This window comes from Elgaria multicarinata, chromosome 15, assembly GCF_023053635.1.
Source record: "Elgaria multicarinata webbii isolate HBS135686 ecotype San Diego chromosome 15, rElgMul1.1.pri, whole genome shotgun sequence".
NCBI classification, from domain to species: Eukaryota; Metazoa; Chordata; class Lepidosauria; order Squamata; family Anguidae; genus Elgaria; species Elgaria multicarinata.
The window spans coordinates 7,495,782-7,509,184 of record NC_086185.1 but is presented as its reverse complement, the minus strand read 5'-3'; the positions used below and the strand labels follow the sequence as shown (position 1 = coordinate 7,509,184).

At 43.7% G+C, this 13,403-nt stretch overlaps 1 protein-coding gene across 1 annotated transcript in view; it reads right to left on the bottom strand.

The window, feature by feature from the left end:
* The window catches only part of CHRDL1 (chordin like 1), a 45,618-nt gene extending 38,110 nt beyond the window's left edge, over positions 1-7,508 (bottom strand). The window contains exons 1-3 of the mRNA XM_063141864.1: positions 7,403-7,508; positions 4,183-4,295; positions 2,474-2,567 (exon numbers count right to left, since the gene is read on the bottom strand). Coding sequence (XP_062997934.1) covers positions 2,474-2,567; positions 4,183-4,295; positions 7,403-7,508 — 313 coding nt within the window. The remainder of the gene's footprint in view (positions 1-2,473; positions 2,568-4,182; positions 4,296-7,402) is intronic.
* Between the last annotated feature and the right edge of the window lie 5,895 nt (positions 7,509-13,403).

Genomic DNA, 13,403 nt, shown 5'->3' with positions numbered 1-13,403 from the left:
GTGGATGGAGGGCAGTGGGAAGGAACGTATGACATTTTTGCATCCACTCACAAAACAGCTGAGTATGCCCTGCTCGCAACCTCAAACGTGTCCTCCAAAAATGTTCACAAATTCAGAGAAAAAGAAGTTTGAAATTGCACAGGGTGTTTTTTTTTAATGTGCAGTTTCATGCTTTAATCTAGGGGGGAAAGGCCATGCAACTTTGAGAAATACTTCATTTTGTGTGCAATTTCCCCATTCAATCAGGTTAGATTTGTGCGGTTTTCCCATTTGTGCCTATCGAACAGCCATCATGAGCTGACACAGGCAGCAAATTGGTGCTCGGAGAAACCAGGAATCTGAATAACATATGACCCCTTCCTCCACAGACACTATCTAGGAACCATAGGATTGCTCTCTAGTAGTATTTTGCACTGAATAATTTTTATTGCTTTTCTATTGTATTTGCTTTTGCATTGTATTGTTTCCACACACACACACTCCGTATGCTACCTTAAGAAGGCAGCCTAAAAATAATTTAACAAATAAATACTAGATATAACATTCCCACTTTCAAAGGGCAGGTCCATCCATGGGGATTCCTACCCCCACCCCACTCCTGCAGCTAGACCCCAGCATCCATAGGGCTGGTTGATCATCCTTCAAACATATCACCATTCTTGCGAAGTTTGTTGGGCCATTGCCTAGCTGTGGCTCAGTGGTAGAACTCCTGCTTTGTGTGCAAAAGGTCGCAGGTTCAATCCCCGGCTTCTCTAGGCAGGGCTAAGAAAGGATTTTGCTTGAACGTCTGGAGAGCCATTGCTGCCAGTCAGCGTCATCAATATTGGGCTGGATGGACCAATGGTCTGACTGAGTACGAGGCCGCTTCTGACGTTCCTACAGCTCTGCTGTTCTGTCCCATTTGACGCCGGCTGGAAGGGAACAGCCAACGTTGCAACCCTGCAGCCCTCCGGAGAAGGCTGAACAAATGCCTTCTTTGCAGTGCACTGTGACGATTCCCCTTGTATAGCTAGAAATGAGGAGCTGAAGAAAAGGTGGCAGGAGCAGGGGGTGAGCGCTGAAAGTCCCAGACGTTAGGCTATGTCGGGAATTTGGCAACAACCCCAAGAAAGGGCTCGCTCCGTCTACATTGTACAGTGGCTCTTAACAATGAAGGTATAATAAATGTACAGTCTGCAGGAGTTTATTATGCAGTGTACGGCCTGGTTTATACAGCCATAAACATTGCCAGCTCTCTGCTTCTCTGAGTTACAGCTCCCTCGCCTAATTATGGAGCTGGATTCAGTTGCAAGAAAGGCTCCGCTTCGTATTTAGGGGGTCTGCCTCTTCTCAGATCAAATCTCTCTCTCTTCTGCTCAGTTGGGGCCAGGCCGTAGGGGTGTGGAACCTTAGGGGTGTGAAATCTGGCCCTCCGGGGGTCCTGATCTGGCCCTCTGGGGTTCTCTGAGGGCCTCACCACCATTGCTTGGTGGTTTCTCAGCTTTTGTGGGATTTGTTTTGTGGGGTTGAGATGACACTCTTAAAGCTTAGCTTCTGGGAGTGAGAATGTCAAGCTAGAATATGCCAGCTCTTCCTAGGGGCGCATATGGAAAGCAGGACAGGGCTCCTGAATCTTTTAACAGTTGTCCAGAAAAGGGAATTTCAGCAGGTGTCCTTTGTATTCATGCAGCACCTGGTGAAGTTCCCTCTTCGTCACAACAGTTAAAGCTGCAGGAGCCCTGCCCTCCTTTGTCTCTGGTCATGCTGTGCAGGGCTCCTGCATTACTAAATATATTAATTGCAAAATACTTTCTCCCTTATAACCCAGAGAAGCTCCTGCTCAGCACCTGAAGAGGTTCCCTCTTTGTCACAACAGTTAAAGCTGCAGGAGCCCTGCCCTCCTTTGTCTCTGGTCATACTGTGCAGGGCTCCTGCATTACCAAATATATTAATTGCAAAATACTTTCTCCCTTATAACTCAGAACAGCTCCTGCTCACGGCCATCCACCTCCCTCTCCAAATTTGATCATTAAAAAACAAACAGACAAAGAATTCCAGCATTCAAATTGTGAAATACAGCTCCCAAGACAAACATTGTGCCAGCCAAAGAAGTACAAAGAGGCCATTTTTAGTACTGTGTAAATAAAAAAAAACTGCATGGGCTGCATGCACAGAGGAAGATAGCAGGGCTATTAAACTGGCGAATTTGAAGGGGACGTCGCTTTCCCGGGATACTCTGATAAAAGTAACCATAGACATAGTACTGAAGGCTGGCTGAGGGTGGGGCGGGGCGTTTAGGGCTCCCTCCAGGCTGCCCCCATCCAATCGTCTCCTGAGAATACGGGCCTCTCTTGTCATAAATGGAGTGTGTAACAAGGTTTGCCGCATGAAGGCATCGTTATTTTTAGACAGTGAATTTGTCTGTTTGCTCTGTGCCAACATCCTTAGCAGAATACATTTCAGGGAGCTTTGATGTACTGGAAATAGACATTACCTGGACACCTTGGGCAGCACAGCTGTGGCACCTGGACCGGGTTGGGGCAGTGTAAATTCAGGCACCTTATTCTGTTGCATAACACATTGCCGTTCTGGGGGTGGAAAGAAAGTGAGGTTAGGCTTTTCTTCTTCTTCTTCTGTGAATGCCTTGAACTTTAGGTTGTTCGTGGGTTGTTTTTCAAGCCTACAGAGCAGCAGGCAAGAGTGATAGCGAAGACCCCGGGCTCTTTACATGCCAGCACTACACAGCTGGGATGTATTTCTATTTAAATTATAATTATTTTGCATTTGCACCTATACATATAATTTCTCACATGCCAATGTTATGCAAATTACTGGGCCCATTCAGAAGACACCTTAAACCATGGCTTTAACCATGGTGGTTAAGCCAGAAAGCCAGGCCGTGTTCAGAAGACACCTTAAACCATGGCTTTAACCACAGTGAATAAGGCTTTTTGCTTCATTCACCATGGTTAAAGCCATGGTTTAAGGTGTCTTCTGAACACAGCCCAGCTTTCTGGCTTAATCACTGTGGTCTTAAAACCATGGTTGAAGGTGTCTTCTGAACAGGGTCACTGTCCTCTTTTGTTCTTTTCTTAGAGGATGCATTTCCTCTTGTTGCTGATGCGATAGTGGCCACGCTATTCTATGGTGATCAAGAAACTGAACTGAGGGCAGGGGTGTGCAAATTAAGGAATAAATCCAGGAGTATGCAAATTAAGGGGTGGGGCAAGCTTGATTCTCAATGGCTTCCATTGAATGGGCTTCATTTGGGGATATAGCTGGGAAAGGACAGAACCTGTTGCGTCACTCCAGATACTTGGATCACCAGAAGTGGGAAGTGGGACGAGAGTCAGACGATATAACAGTCCTTGCTAGATTTGCTTGAGGATTTCATTTTGTCCATGTTGCAAAGCAAACCAACCCTATTTGCATTTCCCAGACTAATATGAGCATTGGAATATAGCTATCTTTTGGATTTTCCCCAGTTTTGTGCTATAGTTCTCAGTGCTGAAATGCACATGCAAATGCATGTTTTAGGATATTATGCGTACCTAAATGCAGACTTTGTGGTACACAGGTACAAAGTGTATTTTGTTGGAACATGTTAAAATGGCAACATGTTAAGATGGCAACAAGGGAGAGGGCCTTCTCAGTGGTGGCCCCTCAATTGCAGAATGATCTCCCCGATGAGGCTCGCCTGGCACCAACATTGTTATCTTTTTGGCGCCAGGCCAAGACTTTTCTCTTCTCCCAGGCATTTAACAGCATATGCTTGGTTTTTAACTGACCCAAGAATAGTTGTTTTAAATGGATTTTGTTTTTTTATATATACTTTTGGTGGTTTAAAATTTTGAATATCTGTTTTTAATGTTCATTGTTTTTAACTTTTGTAAACCGTCCAGAGAGCTTTGGCTATGGGACGGTATATAAATGTAATAAATAAATTAATAATGCAAATTTTCATTATTATTATTTTTAAAAAGTAAACTGTTGTGGCAATGGGATGAAAGGGACTTAAAAGAAACACTTGCAAAACTGATATAGAATGAAAATAGACTGATCGCTGCATTGGTAGGCCTTGTAATACAAAAGCCTTCCTTGTACACATAGCTGGCATAACACAATGATGAGCATTTCTCATTTGCAACCACCTTTCTGACCATCCGTAGTGAAAAGAAGTAGAACCAGCTGCAAGAAACATACCTCTGAGCAGAGGCAGTTGACGCAGTAAACAATTCCATAGGGTTCCAAGTATGGATGCCACCTTTCGCCTATGCGATACTTCTTATCTTGAAACATACAATAGGTCTCTGAATCTGCAACGGAGAGGAAAAGCTGTGAATGGGTGAGTGAGGGGTCTGGGCCAAAGCACATGTTACACATAATGCTTGGGATGTAGCTAGGTCATGCTTTTTATGGGCCTGGTTTGCACAATAATAATAATAATAATAATAATAATAATAATAATAATAATAATAGTTTTATTTCATTTCTTACCCGCTTCTCTGTCTGGATTGAGGCAGGGAACAACAATAAGTATAAAATACATAAACTTGAATTAAAAACATAGTATACATTATAAAAAAACATCCTAAAAACATCCTAAAATTCCACTGGATAGGCCTGCTGGAAAAGATCACTCTTTATAGCTTTCTAAAATGCTAAAAGACTGTTAAGTTGGCGAGTCTCCTCCGGCAGGCCATTCCACAGTCTGGGAGCAGCAGAAGAGAAGGTCCTCTGGGTAATACTCATCAGCCTAAGTTTGGCAGACTGAAGCAGATTCTTCCCAGAGGACCTGAGTGTGCGGGGCGGATTGTACGGGAGAAGGCGATCCCGCAGGTAGCCTGGACCCAAACCATGTAGGGCTTTAAAGGTGATAACCAACACTTTATACCTCGCCCGGAAACTAATTGGCAGCCAGAGAAGAGACTTTAAAACTGGCGTGATGTGGTCCCCACTAGATGTACCGGTGACCAGCCTGGCTGCCCTATTTTGAACTAATTGAAGTTTCCGGACTAGGCACAAAGGTAGCCCTATGTAGAGCGCATTGCAGAAGTCGAGCCTCGAAGTTACCAGCGCGTGCACTGGTAACCCAGAGAGAGAGAGGAATGTGTGGAACCCTGTGGTAGCTCTTGTGAAAAGATCTGTTTCCACATCAGTCAGCTCCAGGATGAATGAGGCTTTCATGTCTGCGAAGCAGTGAACTGAAGATGCCACCGACAGCAATGCTCCTGCTTTGGACAAAGCTATTTGTACAGCTCGTTCTTGTGAATAAGCTCAGTGGAGCAGAGAGAATGCCTCCCTTGGACCACGTCCATCTCCTTCTTCCCTTTTGTATTCCTCTACTTGCTGGAGATGTTGGGTTAGAGCGAGGAAACATGCTGGCTCTGTTGTGGACTACTGGGACAAAATGTCGGGCGCTACCAGAAATAAAGAAGAGAAAAGCTGCACCTGCAGGTAAGATCATGAACTCTACGGTTTTCATGTAACTTGAATTAGGAGACTTCTCTTTCCAGTGGTCATGTTGCAAAGTGGTGTTTTTGTGTCTTTGGCATATTTTTTCTCCATTCTAAAAAGTTGAAATGCCTCTCCCAAGGTTCCACATATTCATCAGAGCGGGTTATCGTGCTGTCTGAACACAGCCAAGGTGGCTTATTAGCTGTGCATTGTGGGTTGTTAACTACCCTGAATAACCCAACAATAAAGCATGGGTTCTCAAGGTGGCTTGTTTTAGGAAATAAGCCACACTGCAGGGCTAATAAGCAACCCTGGATGCATTCAGACAACACACAATTCAACGAACAACCCGGGATTCAAAACAACCCATGCTCAGCCACGGAGTTGGGTTAATCTGTTGTGTTCTGCAAACAGCCCTTGGTCCTTCAACCACAGAACATTTTCCATTTCAGTTCAGAACATTTCTTTCGCAGAAAATATTCCACCCCACAGCGCTGCTGGATGGCGATGCTGATGGAGGTGTCAGCTGCTGCTACTGCTTTGCTGCTGACCTTGGGAAATTAGAACCAGTTCTTGTGTTCAGCTGCTGTGGAGAAAAGAATCTGAACTCTAGACTGGGTCATCATTTGCCAGGGATCAGGAAAGCTGGGTTGTAGTGGAGCCAAAGTTTGTAGGGTTGAAGCACAGGGCCTTTCTGATTAGCAGTGATGCTAAGGTCATCTGCCACCTCTTCCAGACTTCCCTGCTCACTCTGAACGCAGCTGCAACCCACACAATAGTTGGTGTGTGGTGCATTACAATGTCTGTTGTAAGGCATTTTGAGGCAGCTTGGTCTTGAATTTTGGGTTAAGACCCATTAACTTTATACTGAATGGGCATGTTCATGGTGGTTCCACATGGACCTATTGGAGTCCACCTGGAGAAGAGCCTTCAGTGTGGTGGCCCCCTGACTTTGCAGGCGCCAACGTGGTATTGCTTCCAGCGCTGGTCATTCATGGAAGCTTTCAATGAATGACCAGTCATGGTTTTACGAGCACTGGGTGTTTATCAGAACTTTGTCCTTTTAAAAAAACATAGGTTTCATATGGTGTCATTTATGCTTTATTCTGTTTGTAGTTCACTGCTCCGACATCTATAGGATGGGGACCGATATATAAATATTGTGAATAATAAATAAATGCTCTCCTTCGGCAGCTCACTATTCTAAGATTAGCAGCAGCTTGTAATGAATTGGCTATTATTCTACATTGTGCTCTCACTCTCTCTCTCTCTTTCTCTAACACACACAGCAGGGTGGAAGCACCTTAGATAGTTCCTTCTGACGGAGACCTGGATCAGGTTCACCACTCCAGTGATATTGGAGCCACCAGCCTACACTGAATCCATAACTTTCATTTCCCCGGGGTATAGCTCATGAGTGGAGGATCCCGTCTATGTTCAGGTATATTCACCTTGGTTCTATGCACACAAGGCTCTTGAACACCTGGAGGTTCATTTCTAAAGAGATGAATGTGTGAGTAAGTTCATAGAATCATAGAACAGTAGAGTTGGAAGGGGCCTCTAAGTTCATTGAGTCCAACCCCCTGCTTAATGCAGGAATCCACCTTAAAGCATCCCAGTCAGATGGCTGTCCAGCTGCCTCTTGAAGGCTTCTAGTGTGGGAGACCCCATGACCTCCCTAGGTCATACTGCTCTAACAGTCAGGAAGTTTTCCTGATGCTCAGTGGAATCTGGCCTCCTGTAACTTGAGCCCGTTATTCCATGTCCTGCACTCTGGGAGGATCGAGAAGTGATCCAGGCCCTCCTCTGTGTGACAACCTGTCAAGTATTTGAAGAGTGGCATGATCAATCAGTAAAAATAGAATGAAGGAGAGCTATTTCAATTCTACTTCCTAGATACATGTATTCTTATATGACATCAAGGGTGTCATGATTCTAGTGAGTTTACAAAGAAAGATTCACTTACATTTTCCTTGTTCCGTTTTCGTTCCCTCAATGAAAAGAAGGCAGAGCACACTGGCAAAAATAAATCGGAGGTTTTCCATTCTCCATATTTTTCTTATCTTTGCCATGAAGGGAAAAGGAAAGCAAAAATCCTTTTGCTGGAGGATATGCAGGAGCTGTAGGAGAAGAAAACTTGCAGTCACTTCAGATGTACAAGACTCTTTATAACACAGTCTTCGAAGATGTATAGGGTCAGAATGCAGATTAGCTCAACTGCCAGAACAAGAGACAAATCTGGGGAGATCTTTTGCCAGTGCAGTGGTTTCTGAGTGTCTGGGAGCTCTTGCCACATTGATTTGTCTGCTTTGGGAACACCTACATGTTGCAAAGGATAGTGGGGCGTGCTATAAGGCACACTCTCCGTTTATGCAGAGCAGCAGCCAGACCTAAGAACATAAGAAGAGCCCTGATGCTGGATCAGACCAAGGGTCCATCTAGTCCTGCAGGAATCCTGTTCATGCAGTGGTCAACCAGATAAGAACATAAGTGCCCTGATGCTGGATCAGACCAAGGGTCCATCTAGTCCAGCACTCTGTTCACACAGGGGCCAACCAGCCATCGGCCAGGGATGAACAAGCAGGACATGGTGCAACAGCAGCCTCCCGCCCATGAACTGGTACCAATGGGAAGCTCAAAAGTAGGCCATGAGTGCAATTGCACCTTCCCACTTGGGGTCACTAGCAACTGGTATACAGAGGCATACAGTCTCTGATATCGGAGGTATGCCACCTCCAGTATCGGAGACCATATGCTTATGAACACCAAATTGCTGGGGAACAGGGGCAGGAAGGTGCTGTTTTACTCATGTCCTGCTTGTGGGTTCCTGGTCAACAGCTGGCTGGCCACTGTGTGCACAGAGTGCTGGACTAAATGGACCCTTGGTCTGATCCAGCATCAGGGCTCTTCTTATGTTCTTAGGTCGCATATAATCGTTAAGAGTTGTAGTTACTGTTAACCTTATTTAACCCCCCTTTAAAGATATCTAGTTGGTGGCCATCATTACACCTAGGAGAAACATCTTCCATATTTTGATCATGTGTATTGTGAAAAGTACTTCCTTTGACCTGGGAGAGAGAGAGAGAGAGAGAGAGAGAGAGGGAATGGTATTTAACAGAGAGGGGGAAACACAAAAAAGAAGAAGAATTATAATCAGTGTCTGTTTTGTTTTGGAAATTCCGATGCAACCTCTACTCCCATTCACCTAAAAAAAATATGTTGCTTACAGATAGGAATTTTGAGGTTAGGTATTTTGAGAAAACCAGAATTTTTGGAACATTATGCTGTAGTGTAAATTCCTTTCTTTAATTGGAAGTTTCCAGTGTTGAAATACAATTGATTAATTTTTCAAAAAAAGTTAAGGAACATGTTTGTTTTAATGTTGTGTTTGTACCATAGCTTCTTTAATACTTATATTAATTTTTGGATGTCAGCGGTTGAAACTGTTTTGTTCTTTTCATCATCATTATTAGACCTTTTTAGAATAATAATAATATTTTTTTTTTTGCAACTGCTAAAACCAGGGCTAAACATCTGCTTTTAAGAAATTGTGCTTGAACGGCTGGAAATGACAGTATACAAGGGAGTCCAATAGAGTACAAAACAGTGGTGGGCAACTTATGGCTTTCCAGATGTTTTGGCCTACATCAGCCTTAGCCAACATAGGCAATAGTGAAGGATCAGGGGATATAAATGTCATAATAGATAAAATAAAATAAATAAACCAGAATTGCAGGAAGCTGTACTGAAGAGAGCAAAACAAAACATGCAAGGACATTGTTGGAGACCTGACATCACTCTTCTACCCCCCATGCGGTCTGAACCACTTGTGCATGACCTGCGCATACCATCATAGAAACATAGAAAAGTCCTGGCAGGAACTATAGCATTGCTCCCATTCATTTAAATGAGGTTTGCTTAGGAGACCTTCTAGATGGATTATTTATTTATTTATTTATATATATTTATTTATTGCATTTATATACCACCCCATAGCTGAAGCTAAAAGTTAAAAACAGTAAACAGTAAAGCTAAAGTTAAAAACAGTAAACATTAAAAAAGTATACAAAATTTAAAAACCACCAGAAACATAAAAACAACAGTATAAAAACAAGAGTATCCATTTAAAAACAACAGTTTTGGGGTCTGTTAGAAAACAAACTTAGCATTGCTAAATGCTGTTAAATGCCCGGGAGAAGAGAAAAGTCTTGACCTGGCACCTGAAAGATAACAGTGTTGGTGCCAGGTGAGCCTCATCAGGGAGATCATTCCACAGTCATGGGGCCACCACTGAAAAGGCCCTCTCCTTTGTTGCCATCCTCCAAGCTTCAACTTGGGATGGAGGGGCTGCTGTATTTGACAGCAAGAAATGGGTGTTGAAATACCTGCTGAACCACTGAACTTAGAGCATCATCAGATGGGGGCGGGGGGGGGGGGAATCGCATTTTCCTACCATCACTTTTCTGTCCCACAATAGGGATCAGCAGCTGCCTCTTTCTTCACACAGGGAAGAAAGAGGAAGCAGAAATGCCCATTCAGTGGGCATTTTTATCATGCTGCTTTTGCTGCACACAGCAGGAAATGGCGACAAGTTTCGCCTAAAAAGAAACAAACCAAAACGGATTTACCAGGTCTTATTTTGTTGTGGAAAATAGAGCAGAAGGAGCGGGAGACACATGGGAGGCAGACGTCGTGGTCAAAAGGACCCACGAAAAACCGTGAGTGGCCAGTAATAAGCATGTGATAAAATCCTCGTCTGATGGCACTCATAAAGCTACTTCCAAAATCACAATATTCCTTGAATTAGCAAGCAGCCTACAAGTCATCGCTAGAATTAGCAAGCAACCTACAAGTCAATTGTCCAGAGCTACACACATATGAGGGCTCAGTTAAACGTGGCGACTATGGATATTGCTGTATTTATGCTTTTAATTTTTTTGTATATTTGTTTTTAAAGTTCATTGTTTTTAACTTTTGTAAACCACCCAGAGAGCTTGGGCTATGGGGCGGTATATAAATGCAATAAATAAATAAATAAATAAATAAATCCTGAGTGCCCAAGATGGTCATAAAAACACCCCCCCCCCAAAAAAAACCCTCCTTTATACCAAATCAGGCAGCAGGTCTATCTAACAGAAGAGCAAATGTTCCCTAAGGGTTTCAGACAGGGTTCTTTCCCAGACAGTCCTATCTGGAGATACAATGGACTGGATGAGGGATTTTTTTAGTATGCCAAGCATATGCTAAATCACTGAGCTATAGCTCTTCTAATTTATTTATTTATTTGTTTATATAGCACCATCAATGTACATTGTAAAAGAATAAAACAGCAACACCCTGCCACATAGGCTTACATGCTTATAGATGCACCCAAGTGGTCCTTTAGATTTGTGCTTCTTCAAGTCTCTTGAATTGCATCTATAGATGGGATTTTGTAATATTTGGGAGGGGGTCTGGACTACTTCCTCCTTCCTCCTTTGACTGGGTTGCCATGGGAATAAATGAGAAGTGAATGGCAGAGCATTTTGTATGTTGCGGAAACAACACAGAAGCAGTTTCTAATTAGTAACAACAACAACAATAATAATAATGACTTAGCTACATTGACAGATGGGAAAAATATTTTGCCCGCAAACATTGGTTGCATCCAATTTTAGGATAAGATTCCACACCTTTAGCCTGTATGCTCCATCTTCTTTCAATAACATTCTCGCATTTGATCATCTATGCCAAAAATTAATTGAAAACCTGCTTCAAAGGCAAACCGTTTAGTTTAGTTTTTCCTGTTTTCTGTCTCTGTTTTGTTCTAAGAGAGCATCTCATCACATTACTAAGATGAAAGAGCTGGCCATGAAAAACAACAACTTTTAGTGGCTTTTGATGGAATTTTGATTTGTGTGGCACAAGGACAAAGATGCATGAGTAAATAAATCGCAAATATGTATCCAATCAATTCAGCTTGAGCCAGGGCTGTCCTTCTCCCAGGCTAACCTCCCAGGCTTAAATTTGTGCTGGAATTAATCCAGGAGTTGTTCCCAAAGGACTTGGTAGGGTTTATATTATTGAATGCCTTTACTTTGCCATTGCACAAACTCAATCAGCCCTACCAACTATCCTTGGGCTTGCAGAATAAAAGGCTTAATATAAGACAGCACTTAGCTACGGGGGCCACAAAACTCATCCATGGAACCAGTTTTTAAAATAAATAAATAAATAAATGCTAAGGCTTATCTTCAAAACATGGAAATCAATAATATGTGCCACAGATGATACATAATGTGCTTTCACTCACCACCAACTCACAACTAGCCTCTATTCATTTAGGATTAGGGCTAATGCATTTCTAAATAGAAGGGCTGGGAAAAACTACTGATGGCAACTTTCTTTTTAGCAGGAATAAGAGTAAGAAAAGCGAGTAAGGAAACACACACATATAAAACCTCATCCTGTCCATCTTTATTCACTTGTAAGCACCACTGATCTCAACTGGGCACATTGCCAAGTAAAAGTGCATAGGTTTGCAGACTTAAGGTGCTTCAAATTTATGCATTGATGCTGAGGAGGTAAACAAACATATAGATTGATTTATTACTAGCATTATTACATAAATGCAGTGATTTAAATGCAATTTTTTAAACTGAAAAATCCAGAAGGGGCAGCCCAGTTATTAAATGCAGAATGGAAATGTTCAAAGGAGAATAAATCTGCCAATAAATAAACAAGCACTACTCATTTCAAAGGAAGCAAAGCTAATCTCCCACAGTCAACTTCCATCAGAGGGTAACTCTGCTAGTTTGTCTCAGCGAAAAGGAGTCTCATGGCAGTTTGAAAGACACACAGGGCAACCCTACATGTGCAGGACTCCGAAGTAAGCCCCGTCGATTTCAATGGGACGTACTCCCAGGTTCGTGCGTGTCTATAGGGCAATCACTGTAGTGTGAGACTGCAACCCTAAATACACTTACCGGGGGTAATTCTCATTGGAACTTACTTCTGAATAGACATGCCCACCTAGAATTGTGCTCTTAATTGATGCATCCGATTAAGCGGGCTAGAGCCCAAGAAAGATGGACTCTCTGCCAGAATAATTTTGTTAGCCTCTTAAAGGGCTGCAAGACCGTTGTTTCGGCTGCAGGATAGACATTATTATTATTATTATTATTATTATTATTATTATTATTATTATTATTATTATTATTATTATTTTACATTTGTATACCGCCCCATAGCCGAGGCTCTCTGGGCGGTTTACACGGCCACCCATCTCCAAAACCTTAATAGATGCATTGCAGTAGCTTCAGCTCTCGAAGACTAAAGGGTGCACCTTATAGACACACTTGCTTGGGAGCGGGTCCCCTTGACCTCAGTGAGACCGACTTCAGAGTAGACACGTGCATAGGATGGCGCTGTAAAAAAAACCCAACACACTCGCTTCGTCAGATGCAGGTTCCCCCTTCGCCTTCCCCTTGCGGAGGCAAAACCAACCCAGGTTGGCTTTTGGGCTGGATTCTTGCGGAGAGACAGAGGAGAAGAAGGCCGTTCCTACCTGGTCAGTTTCAAGCGCGCCTCTCCCGCCTGGTCAGGGACCTGGTCAGTTTCAAGCGGGGCTCTCTCGCCCAGCCTGTAGCGGCAGCCCGCGCCGTTTCTCCTCCGCTCTCGGGGGACGGAAAGATGCGAAGCGCGGATCAGGGGGCGCCCGCGGGAGCGGAGAGAGACGCGGTCCCCCCACTCCGCCTCTCCAAAGACGAGGATCACTCCCTGTTTCACACGCAGGGCTGCTCCCCGATTCTTCAAGGGACGACTCGCACTCCTCACTTTTGGGGGAATATATAACCGGGGGGGGGGGGGGGAGAGCGAGAGAGCGAGAGAGACCCTAGGCGAAGGAGGCGCGGCTCTCGCCTGGTTCCAGGAATAAACGCGCTGGAAGAGAGGGGAGCGGACGGCTCTTCTTGCCAAAGCTTCTGGAG